This window comes from Lathyrus oleraceus, chromosome 3 (genome assembly GCF_024323335.1).
Source record: "Lathyrus oleraceus cultivar Zhongwan6 chromosome 3, CAAS_Psat_ZW6_1.0, whole genome shotgun sequence".
Classification (NCBI taxonomy): Eukaryota; Viridiplantae; Streptophyta; class Magnoliopsida; order Fabales; family Fabaceae; genus Lathyrus; species Lathyrus oleraceus.
Genome location: NC_066581.1, coordinates 58,963,376 through 58,976,515, shown reverse-complemented (window position 1 = coordinate 58,976,515; position 13,140 = coordinate 58,963,376). Strand labels below are relative to the sequence as shown.

Sequence of the window (13,140 nt, the reverse complement as noted above, 5' to 3'; positions counted from 1 at the left end):
CCTTCACTTTTCCATATGCAAAAAAGTAAGTTGTTTAAATTGCTATATCTTTACTTCCTTCCTTACAGTTTATTACCCATAACTAATTTATTTTAACTTTTTGGTGTAGATGGTCGGCACGCGGTATGAATTACAGCAGATGTCCGAGACACTGTATTACTCAATATCGCAACCTGTTGGATCACCTTCGACCGGCAGACGTAAGCAAAATAATTACATTATTTCTTCATATTATGTTGACTTTTTCTACATTCATTTAAATCCTATTGTCTTTAACATTTCAGTTCATTTGGCGTCCATACCTTAATATGGATCATGAGCATCAGATCAACCCTGAAGACGCAGCCGTATGGACAACATGCACACCGATAATACGGTTCACAACAGTGGAGCTGCACAACACCGATCGTGTGAAGCTGCAGTTTGGTATGGTCCAGAATATCCCAGATCCCCCAGCTAGCCTAGGAGAATGGCATATGCGTAAAGTGAACGACCAATGGAACTACAACCCTTGGCAAACCTTCGCAAGATCAGAGTGCCGCAAGTGGAAGCACCGTCATGACCATGTCTTAACTGACGCAGTCATGCCAAATGAGGTAAAACCAAGTCGTACTTATATGGCTTGGTATAGATCAGTTGGATTTCAATTCATCGCCGATGATATGTACCTCTACGACCCACGCCAGACAAGTTACACACAAGAAGGCTCAACATCTAACCCCCAACAACATTCTCAGCCCGGTTACTCACAACCACCTATCCGACAAACTTTCCGTTCCACAAACACACAAACATACAACCAAAACATGCCATTCACCCAACCCAAAACCAAGAACATCCCCCATACCACCACCAACAAATGGACCATCAACCTTCGACCGAACATCGCTTCGCACCCACACCATCACCCTACCAAAGTCGCCTTACCCAAAACACTAACCGCCCCATCACCTACCGTAGCCAAGAACCCCAAACATCACAATACCAAAACATCCCACAACCATATCTCTTCCAAACACCCCAACAACCTTTCCAACCTTTCCTAGACCCATCATTGTCACCCATGTCCCCCTTCAACCGTCCTGGTCGCCCATCCATGAGTCAACCACACCCCAACTTCTCTGGCATGGGTCATGAGCTCAGCTACGCCGGTACACCATCATTGAATACTGAAGACTATGCTGAGTTGGCTGAATACCTCAACGGATCTTCTCCTGTAGGAGGTAATGACGCTCCTGGACCATCAGATGAACAAACACCGGTGCAGAATCGTCAACGTGGGTTAGGGCCAAGGGTTAGGGTAGCTAGGGGATGTGGGACCGGAGGTCGGTTAGGTGATCCCGGTCATCACCATTAGGATTCATTGTGTAAAATCCAAATTTTATTAATATCAATTCGTATTATGTCAAATTTATCTTTGTGTATTCTCCAAACATTAGGTTTCTTTCATAATTCTAAAATAAACACATATCATAATACAAAAATTTATAGGTCAGAAACCCTAATTCAAGGACTTGTTATTGTTATGTTGAAGGGCTTGAATTTGGTCCCTTTTGGCAAAATTCACATACACATATTTGACAGAAACCCTAATTTTGGGTCAAGTTCGCAAGGACCTACCTCACTCATTTTTAATTATTTTGAGGTGGGACCAAGTGCATTGGAAAATTTAAGATGTCTACTTCACTTGTTATGTTGGACAAAAATTCATAACTCTAACACAAACACATGCAATAATACAAAACATTATAGGTCAGATAACAGATAAAATGTCAAAGAGTCCAAGTTCAGGTGCCCATACCTTTCTCATAAAAATTGCAAATGATGCAAAACTTTAGTCCAAATTCATTATCTTGAAAAGATCTACAACTTTTATGTTGAAGGTTTTGTCATTTGAGGCTTTTATAATTCAAACTAAAGGGCTTGAAGTTGGTCCCTTTTGGCAAAATTCACATACACATATTTTGACAGAAACCCTAATTTTGGGTCAAGTTCGCAGGGACCTACCTCACTCATTTTTAATTATTTTGAGGTGGGACCAAGTGCATTGGAAAATTTAAGATGTCTACTTCACTTGTTATGTTGGACAAAAATTCATAACTCTAACACAAACACATGCAATAATACAAAACATTATAGGTCAGATAACAGATAAAATGTCAAAGAGTCCAAGTTCAGGTGCCCATACCTTTCTCATAAAAATTGCAAATGATGCAAAACTTTAGTCCAAATTCATTATCTTGAAAAGATCTACAACTTTTATGTTGAAGGTTTTGTCATTTGAGGCTTTTATAATTCAAACTAAAGGGCTTGAAGTTGGTCCCTTTTGGCAAAATTCACATACACATATTTTGACAGAAACCCTAATTTTGGGTCAAGTTCGCAGGGACATAACTCACTCATTTTTAATTATTTTGAGGTGGGACCAAGTGCATTGGAAAATTTAAGATGTCTACTTCACTTGTTATGTTGGACAAAAATTCATAACTCTAACACAAACACATGCAATAATACAAAACATTATAGGTCAGATAACAGATAAAATGTCAAAGAGTCCAAGTTCAGGTGCCCATACCTTTCTCATAAAAATTGCAAATGATGCAAAACTTTAGTCCAAATTCATTATCTTGAAAAGATCTACAACTTTTATGTTGAAGGTTTTGTCATTTGAGGCTTTTATCATTCAAACTAAAGGGCTTGAAGTTGGTCCCTTTTGGCAAAATTCACATACACTTGTTTTGACAGAAACCCTAATTTTGGGTCAAGTTCGCAGGGACATAACTCACTCATTTTTAATTATTTTGAGGTGGGACCAAGTGCATTGGAAAATTTAAGATGTCTACTTCAAATGTTATGTTGGACAAAAATTCATATTCCTAAAAGAAACACATGCAATAATACAAAACATTATAGGTCAGATAGCAGTTGAAAAACTCAGAAGTCCAACTTCAACTGCCCATAACTTTCTCAAAAAAAATCCAAATGTTGCAAAATTTATATCCAAATTCATTGTCTTGAAAAGATCTACAACTTTCATGTTGGAAGTTTTTTCATTTGAGGCTTTTTTAAGGGAGGCGCCAATTGGATTGGCGCCCCCTCTTAAAAATTACACATAGGCGCCAATTGGATTGGCTAGGGCAGGTGCCCTAGCCAATCCAATTGGCGCCTCCTTGCAATTTTTAAGAGGGGGCGCCAATCCAATTGGCGCCTCCCTCTAAAAGTGGGGTATATTGGGAAAATTTTTGAAAACTGGGTTATTTTGGAAAATTATTTGAAAAAGTGGGGTATATTGGTAAAAAATCCTTTTTTATATGATATTTTAAATTTTAAAATCTATTATCAATAAATTTAATATTGCAATCAACTTTTTTTTTAAAAAAATCGTGATTTATTTAAAAGGATTATAGATAGAGATAGAAGTGGTGTTTATAAAATTGTTGAAAAAAGTTGACACAGCTAATAATTACATTAAATTTGAAGTTTTTTTAGTTTTTCTTCTTAATAGCCAGGTCTATAACCTCTCGGATCGAGAAAAAAAAATACAAAACTTCACTTATTTTAAAAGAATCCAATTTAAAAGAATAATAATCTAAATCACCCTACATAAAAAATTAAAAATATTCTATGTTTGTTATGTCTTTTAAAGTATGCCAACATTATTTAAAAATGATATACTCCCTCTTTACACCATTTTATTAATAGGTTTGGAGTAACTCGATATTAGTTGGCTATGCAAATGTAACACTTTTTTGGTACTCATTTATAAGATCAATTAACCATAATTTCTTACGCAGTTGTTTAATATTTATCAGCCTCTATAAAAAAAAACCGTAATTTCGTACACAATTTCGTTTTATTTTCTTCTGTAATATAAAATATTTATTGAAAAAAAATAAGTGTGAATTAAGAATTTTGAAAAATAAAATATGAGGAGGTTTCATATTAATTAGAAAAGTGAATATTTGAACATTTATAAGTGCGATAATCCACGTACCTATAATTTTAAAGTTTTGAATGAATATGTGGTGTGTCTCTCACAAGATATGTTTCTCATATAGAAAGGTCCCAATGTAAAAACTATTCTCTCGTGTTAACCCCAAAATGATGATTCAACTGTGGTACTAGAGTCTGGTTCAAGTGAGGAATTAACTTCCTTGTATCGAAAGCTTCCGTTTAAGGGAGAATATTGCGGAAAGACTCATACTTGAGGGAGAGTGTTGAGAAAAAAAATGTGATTAAGAATTTTGAGAAATAAAATGTGGGAAAGTCTCACATTCATTACAAAAATGAAGACTTGAATATTTATAAGTCAAAGAATCGACACACCCATCACCTTAAGATTTTAGATGAATAAATGTTATGTCTCTCATAATGTGTGTTGCTCATATAGAAAGACCACAATGTAAAAATTATTCCCTCGAGTTGACTCACAAAATGGTGACCCAACAATATAAACCCGTTTCTAAAATTTTGGTGAACCACCTGAAGCCTCTCCGAAACAATGTCATTTTTTTACATGAGTCTAGTTGTATCCCAAATAAGAACATTCAACATAGTATTATTATAGTTTAGGAGATGATCCATGCGATGAAAAGAATGAAGAGTTAAAAGGTTTTTATGTTAATATAGATTGATTTAGAGAAAGCTTATCACATATTGGATTGCAAGTTTATTACTTAATGTCTTAAGGACGATAAATTTTCGAAAGGATTAAGTAATTTGATTTATCATAGTATTTCTTCTTTATTTTTATCTTCTCAAGAACTGAAGAGACTTTGATTCATATAATTCGAGATTTCCCTTCTATAACATAAGTATGAATTAGACTTTTTGTAGGGAGTGTGTCGCTTACAATTTTAGAGAAAATATGATAGTCTTTCACATAAGACTCTATAGGTCAATTTTTATGATATCATGCTAGTAATTATAGAAGTGGAGCAAGAAATTATTGTTTGAAGAGGATTTTTAATGACCAGACAACCCAACAAATATAATTATGCATTTAGTGAATGAGATCGAGAATGGAAGTTGTGTGCAAAAGAATGTTAGGTCCTTAAACCTAGGGATCAAACATGTTTTATTGATATTGTCCGTATAATAATTCAACAAAGCTCAATTGTGATGACACTTATAAGACGTCTACGTTCATGGGTTGAGAAAAAAGTGTGATTAACAACTTTGAGAAAAAAATGTGATTAACAACTTTGAGAAACAAAATGTGGGGAAGTCTCACATTGATTAGAAAAATGAAGACTTGAATATTTATAAGTGAGAAATCTTTTAAAGGATTTCTCCGAAATTGGGTGATAAACTATGTTCGAAAAATAGGGTTGTGTGATGCTCTCCCTGCGAAAATATGGGCGATGTTGCATGGGATGAAGCTAGTTTGGAAGGAAAAAATTTCAAATTTAGTGGTCGAAATTTACTCAAAAGTTTTGAAAGATATGATCAACCAATAGATACAGGGGACACAATTTCCTAAACTTAGTTCGCAGAACCAAAAAGATGTCACAAAATGTTTGTCAGATCAAGTTCAAGTTCGTCAATTCTTTACGAGAAGATTGGTGTGCGATAGACTCGTCAACTATAATCTTACTTTGAATAATACTATCTCTGATCCTATTTATAAGAGAAAATTTACTTTCTAGATTAATTAAATAATCAATGTATTGAGATTGTGTAATGGACCAGATAATTGAATATTCAATGAATCTAAAAAAAATTATATCTTTTTTATAAATAAACCACTATTCATTCTTCCAAATCTCTGATAAATAAATTAAAAATTATATAAGTGCATGATATTTACTGAGACCCCTTCCTTATATTTGTTAAGTTTATTCTTAGCTTTTTTTGGACAAGTATATCATCTTATATAAAAAAACAAAAATAAGAGTGACTTATTTAAATAAAAACCCACATATCACTTCATTTCATAGTATTGATTTTCATAATTTTGTTTTCACACTATAATTTTATTCAAAACGTTGAAACTCAATTGATATATCCTTTCATTTTAATCTATTCCTTATTTCTGAATTTTTGGTCAAAGGTCATAATCATGATACAATATAAATAATCAAAAGCTTAAGAAACGTGGACAGGTGTCTTGAATCCGTTACGAAAAATGGGCCAAACTACATAGCAAGAGTTGCACGTGGAGATAAAAAAAATTATTTATTTTCTTCTGTTGAGGTTAGATTTGAAAATTAGAAATAAAATAAATAAGCCCTGAGGTAAAGGTAGTAATAGAATACACAATCCAGTTGGCACCATCCAAATAATTGAATTGTGTTCTTTTGCTGTTGGTTGAAAAATAAACGCTATCATCATTATGCTCAAAAAACTCATAACGTATTTCCCTTTTTATCCTTTTACATCTTACCCAAATTAGTAGTATTACTAAATTAATTAACTAATTTCCGCGTTAATTCCGTGTTGTTTGAATGTATAAACCATATCAATTTACTAATCCTCAAATCAAAGTTAATCACGTGGTACCAGTACTAGATAACAACTCTACACATTGAGTTAAAAAAAAAATCACATTCTCACATAGTAACAATAATCACTTAATAATAATATCACAACCGACCCTAAAAAAATTATAAAAAATAAACTTTTGATCTAACTAACTCCAATCCAATCCCATTAATCCACTTTCCATCGAAAATTTGACCGCCACGTCATCACCTGGCACACGAGCCAAAATTAATATTAGATGAGATCAAGTGATCAACCGTATATTTTTAATTAATTTTTTTTAATTTATTAATTTTTTTAAAATATTAAAAATAAGAAAAGAAAACGTATCAAAATTTGGCATAAATAGAGTAGTTGATTGAAGATGCTCCTCTACTAGTAATTCTCTACCTTATCACAAGAAACGAATGATTCACATTCTCTAAACACTCAACACAACAAAACACCACACCCCCTTATTTACTATATACACTCCTCTTTCTTATATGGCTTCAGATGAAACTATGATGACGACAACTCAATCTTCGTTACGAAGTGAAGACTATGAAGAAGAAGATGATGATACGAATGATCTTTTTCACCACCATCATCATCATCATCATCATCAGAATCACCATAATTTATCACGGCTTTCGGTTTGTACGAGCAGTGGTGTTGAAGATGATGTTGAAAATCTAGCTTCCGTTTGTATGTCACACTTGTCCATTGAGAGTTTCGAAGCTGATGGAGACGATGAAGCTGAAGGAAAAGATGATCGGTTACTGGAAGCCGGCTTGTCTTCTGGCTCTGAGAATGAGTCAGGTAGTTGTTATTCGTTACCGGCGACACCGCCGCGGAGGAGGAACTTGGTTCCGGCGACTCCGGTGATTGGAGTGAAAGACTATGCGAGTGAGAATGAAGTGAGGAAAGAAACAAAAACAAAAACAAAGAGCAGTGGTGGTGATTCTGGGAAGAGGAGGGGGAGGAGGAGAAGGAGGATGGAGAGTGTGTTTGAGAGGGGAAGTAGTTGGGAGAATTTATGGGATGAGAAGAAGAAAATGAAGGAGAATGGAGGGAATAGTGGTGAGAGTGATCAGAGTAATGGAAATGGTGTCATGGTGATTACTAGACCTAAAGGTGGGAATAGGAGTTTGTGTATGGATTTGGAAGAAGTTAAAGCTTGTAGAGATCTTGGATTTGAGTTGGAACATGAAAGAATATCCGCGGTTTCTTTCTCTAATTCAACACTTGATAATAATACTAGTAGTGGCGGTAATTCGCCTATTGCTAATTGGCGAATCTCCGGTCCTGGTAAGTCTCGATTATAACATAAATATTCTTATGCTATTTTTTCTCTATAACACTGACACCTTTGAAAAAATATATCTGAGGAAGGAAACACAGACACAAGACACAGAGACACAAACAATGTGACAACAGCTTAATTAAGTTTAAATTTGACTTTTTTTTCTTCTTCATCGTGTTGTTTAGGTGATGATCCAAGAGATGTGAAGGCACGGTTGAAAGTGTGGGCGCAGGCGGTAGCTATAGCGTCTGCCAGCAAATACGGCTCATGACACAATTTTCTTCTTACTTCATACCTAGTTGTTTTTTTTTGGTGATTGTGACAGTGTACATTATTATATTATGTTAAGTTTTTCTTTACACTATGATCAGATAGTAGAGTTTTTGTCATAAATTTTTCCCCAAGAGTGGTTGATTTTTGGATTCAAGTGATGGTAACTTTTCATATGTACAGTGTACGTTTTTTTTGGTTCATTAACTGCTTAAAGGATGAGTGTTTTGATATGATTGAGAAGTTGTGATATATATGAATAATAGAAAGGTAATGTGATTGGTTGATGAAATTGGAGTAGTAGAAATGTGAAGAAGCATAAAACATGAAGCAAATCTTAATGGTTGTTGGGAGACCTATAGTCAGTTATTAAATATATGTTTGATGAGTTAGTCACTAATCAATATTTACATAACTTTTCTTTTAATGATTGTGAGTTTCTTATTGAAAAACTGAAATTGAGATTTGAGAAAGAATTAAATTTTAGAAACCTTTTGGATAAATAATTCTTATATGATTTAGTTAAGGAGAAATAATATAAGATACATATCATAATTCGTTGCAATCACATATTTGATATTTTGACGATCGTTAATCAAGATCAAACGATTTAAATTTAAATATAACTTTTAATATATATTAAATAAAAAGCATTTAATTTATAATTTTAATCATTTGATCTTGATCTAAGATCGAAGAAATACTAAATGCGTAAATAATGCAAATTCGTAATTTTAAGGAATAATGGTTCTATATAGTGTTAGCGAAAACCAAAATGCGTAAATAATGCAAATTCGTAATTTTAAGGAATAATGGTTCTATATAGTGTTAGCGAAAACCAATAGATGTAGGAAGGGGACTTTTGAGGAAGAAAATAAATTCAATTGGGGCCAAAATATTTTAAATTCTTTAACTACTGGCTTGAACATTGTAATTTTGTCCCTTTTGTGGAGAATTGTTAGAGACCAATGGAGGGAAAAGGCAAAATTGCATTTGTTTTGAAAGAAAAGTTAAAAAATTTAAAGGGTAATTGAGGAGTTGGAACATTAATGTTTTTGACATTCTAGATTTGGAGGTGGAGGGTACAATTAATGAGCTTAATAATCTGAAACACTTGGTTACTGTAAGACTCCAATTTTGACCATAAGATCCCTTATGATATCTCATCATTTACATTGACTTTGGGATCACATCTTGGCATCCTCCTTACCTCTCATTCACTGGGCTTGCATTGAGAGAGATCACCAAACACTTTTGGTTGTATCATACTTTATTTCTTTTTATTTACTAACCAAAATACCAAAAATATATCTATATATATCTTTGTTTCTTTTGTAGGTAGTGTGTACATCTGTTTGTGCCTTAGCAAGCTCATAACTAGGGTTTGAGACCCTCAAAGCAAAGAGATCAATACCACAATGATCCACTTTGGTTCTAAACATCATATATGGATCCCCATATTCTTCATTTGTCAATTTGATGAAAAATTCATTAAGAGTTTGAAACTTGTTTTCCTTGGAAGCCCTAATTCATCTGGGTATCTTGTGTGACTTCCTCAACAAGTTTCTTTAACAATTGGTCAAAGATATCAAGGGATACTTCATATTACCTCATCTTATGCATATATGATCCTTCATGAGTCCTAAAGATCAAGATAACTTCAAGTTTGCAAGTTGGTTCAAAGAAGTTGACTAGAGAAAGTCAACTGGTCAAAACTAGGGTTCCCTAGACCCTATCACCTACAATTTTTGTCATATGAAAATGATTCTAAGATAAAAGTTACTTCTTATTACATTCCAAATAACTTTCATATTGACATCAAGAGCTAATTTTTCTTGGAAAGTCATTTTCTATGGTAAAAGATTATAGTTCATTTTGTTTGTGTCCTAGTTAGGAGGTCAGCTTCCAAGGACCATAACTTGCTCATTTTTCATGATATCCATTTCAATGTATTCTACAAATTTTATTCTTTGATAAATGTCTAAATCTACTTGCAAGGGCATGTGACAAGAGGAAATATTATAGGTCATTTTGGGTAATTACCATTGAACAAGCAATTTTCCTCAACTTCTAAAATCCATAACTCCCTCATGCAAAATCCAAATGGTGTCAAATTTGTGACAAAATTTAAGAGGAATGAATGAGATACAACTTTGGTGACGAAATCATTTTCATTTGAAGCTCATAGAGAAAGTTATTCAAGGTGGAAGAAGTGGTCATTTGACTTGGTACTTAGAAAATTTTCAATCATGTTTGATTTCTGTTGAGTGTAATTTTAAGTGTCAGGTTTTTGTTATCGTCTCCACAGGGATTGTGAGATATCACCGTCTTTCGACAGTTGTTTTAATTCTTAGCTTAAGGTAACAATGGGGTTTTGGTGTTTGTCACGGTATCTTGCATAAAAGTGTAATAAAATGCGGTAAAAGTTTTGGTTTTAATATTTGAGAAATATTGCCAAAGTTAGGGTTCGACGATCACTTTGTATGTATATGTTCGATCAACAAAACTTATAAACTCCTTTAGATGATAAACTATTTCACAAAGTCCTCCCAATGTGTTTATCTCTAACACACATTGTGAGTTTTCCCATTTTGATCCATTGTTTATCTCTAACACAATCTATCAAAATGACAACTTTTTGGTTCAACCTTATGGTGAACAAAATCATTCATTACTATCTCTAGCTAACAAACAAGATTGGATGAAAACCTAGGTTAAGAGTTGGTAAACATCTCTCGATCATAAACCAACACAAAGAGTTTTGAATAAGAACAAAGTTTTCACCATATATTCACCATTAAAGAGTTTACAAATGAAGATCATCCCATTTACACACAAAGCTAATGATCATCTACATCTAACCTTGACAAAATGAAGGACTTAGCTACTCATTTTCATGGTAGCTTGGTCAACAAGTTTCGGAAGAAGGTTGATCAACATCCGAGTCGAATAATCGAGATTGGATGGGAATCCACCTTCTTTTTGTGAAAGATTGTTAAGAGATGAAGAGAAATGATTTCTAGGTCACAAAAGATCCCTAGATCAATGCTGGAAAATATCTTAAAAGTACAAAAGTATGGAGGTGTGAAAGTATGGCTCCAAAAAGTAGCCCTTGCTACTTATAGAGCTGCTACTGAGCTGTCATGCTCGCTAGGCGAGAAGAATGGCTCGCCTAGCGAGCCCCTAAATGAGGCACCTGAGGCACCTGCGCCCAGAGAAATAACCTTTGCCAGACTGGCATGTTCACTAGGCGAACAAAACCTTCGCTAGGCGAAGCCCACGCTTCAACCTTCGCTCCAGCGAGCTTGAGAGGTTTTGCTACTGGAATGCTCGCTGGGAGCTCGCTAATGGCTCGCCTAGCGAGTGAGTGCTGGCTGCGCTTTTCACCAAGTCTGGACGTGTTCGCTACACACTTCGCTGGCAGCTCGCCTAGCGAGTTTGTTGATGTTTGCCACTGTAAAATACTGGAGCTTTTCGCTGGGTTCTCGCTGGGCGCTCTCCTAGCGAGCCCTTCGCCATAGCCCTCGCCTAGCGAGCAAGCTGATGAATGCATCCTTTCTTTGGTCCCTTTGCCAACTTTCTTGTGGCTTCATTTTCTATTATTTCATGCATAATTCCTACACAATAACACACAAATCAAAGGTACCAAGATCGTTTATCATTGTATTGCAATTCATCAAAAACAAAGGTTGTTTCGAACACTTTAGCAAGGAAACGGAGTGAAAGATGCCCATATTTGATAGCTCAAATAAGCACTTTTGGGTATCTAACAACTCTCCCCAACTAGATTCTTGCTTGTCCTCAAGCAAAGTATGCCTCTTGAAGGACAAGAGGATTTGCATTAAGAAAAAGGTTTCTCCGAAATCGGATAAAACGGCTCAAACACAAGTGAATCAGCAGATACAAATTTCCAACGATTAGAATAAAATAATACACAAGAACTAAGACTTAGTAAGAATGCGAAATATGTATCTATCTACAACAATATTATCTTGAATGAATCACCCTATCTCTCCTCTTCGAATAAGGATTGAAGAAATTACGCGTTTGTAACCGCGGGAATAATCTCACTCTCTAACAAACAATGAAGAAATCAATTCAATTCATACAATGTCTAACAATTATAAATGGTAATGTGGAAGCACGAAGATCACTAAGGGCTTTTCGGTTGAAGCTTGGTTAGGTTAACAAACAAGGGTCATTTCTAAGGCCATTGAAAACGAAATTGCCGATGCAAAAGAGACATTCACTGTACATTATTCACACATCTCAACTTCGTTCCATTTATTTCTCATTTGAAACCTTCACAACTCTTATTTCACAACTCAATTTTTGTTTTTCACTATTTTTCTTCCAAGCAAGCATTCATTTTTATTTTCTCTATTTTTTTCTTTTCTTTCACATCATATTTACAAAACAGATGTTTCTCTTTCTATGTTATATAATATATATATATATATATATAATATATATATATATATATATATATATATATATATATTATATATATATATATATATATATCTTTTTTTTATATGCTTGCTCGGTTTTTCAAGAGTTGTGGCACTTACCGATTCTCATTTTCGTTCTCCCCAACTTATTTCTTACTCACCCTAAGTGAATGCTCTTGACTTTTTACGGCAAAAGAACAATTATCAAAATTTTCCGGGTTTCAAGAAAAAGATTTTTGAAATCTCGCTTTATTTCAAGCTGAGATTCAACTGTTTAAGCTCAAAGGGGTTAACGAATACTCTCTCTGCTCACAGGTAAGTTGTATTTGGAACTGGTTGTGCTCGGTAGAAAACAAGTGCCTTGATCATTTCTAATTGCTTCCACATATTCACAATAATAAAAGACAAAGCATGAATCAAATGAATCAACAAAGCTTATTAGAATCCAGCATTTAAGTGTAAAATGGAGGTTTCCTCACAATTTGTGGTTTTAAGTCCTAGATGAAACATTCATTCAATTATGTTGCAAAAAGACAATACTCAATTACAAAAAAAGAGTAAAGTTCTTAGTGCATTCTAAAATTCTAGCCGGAGGTAACCATGTACCTTAGCATTGTTCACTTGTTTATTTTATCATTGCCATCCAAGCTC

General features: G+C 34.2%; 1 protein-coding gene across 1 annotated transcript; it reads left to right on the top strand.

Moving 5' to 3' along the window:
* Positions 1 to 6,843: 6,843 nt before the first annotated feature.
* On the top strand, positions 6,844 to 8,271 carry LOC127132528 (uncharacterized). The gene is made up of 2 exons (XM_051061491.1): positions 6,844 to 7,773; positions 7,954 to 8,271. The coding sequence occupies exons 1-2, from the start codon at positions 6,969 to 6,971 to the stop codon at positions 8,037 to 8,039; spliced, it is 891 nt and encodes a 296-aa protein (XP_050917448.1). The 5' UTR covers positions 6,844 to 6,968; the 3' UTR covers positions 8,040 to 8,271.
* Positions 8,272 to 13,140: the final 4,869 nt, after the last annotated feature.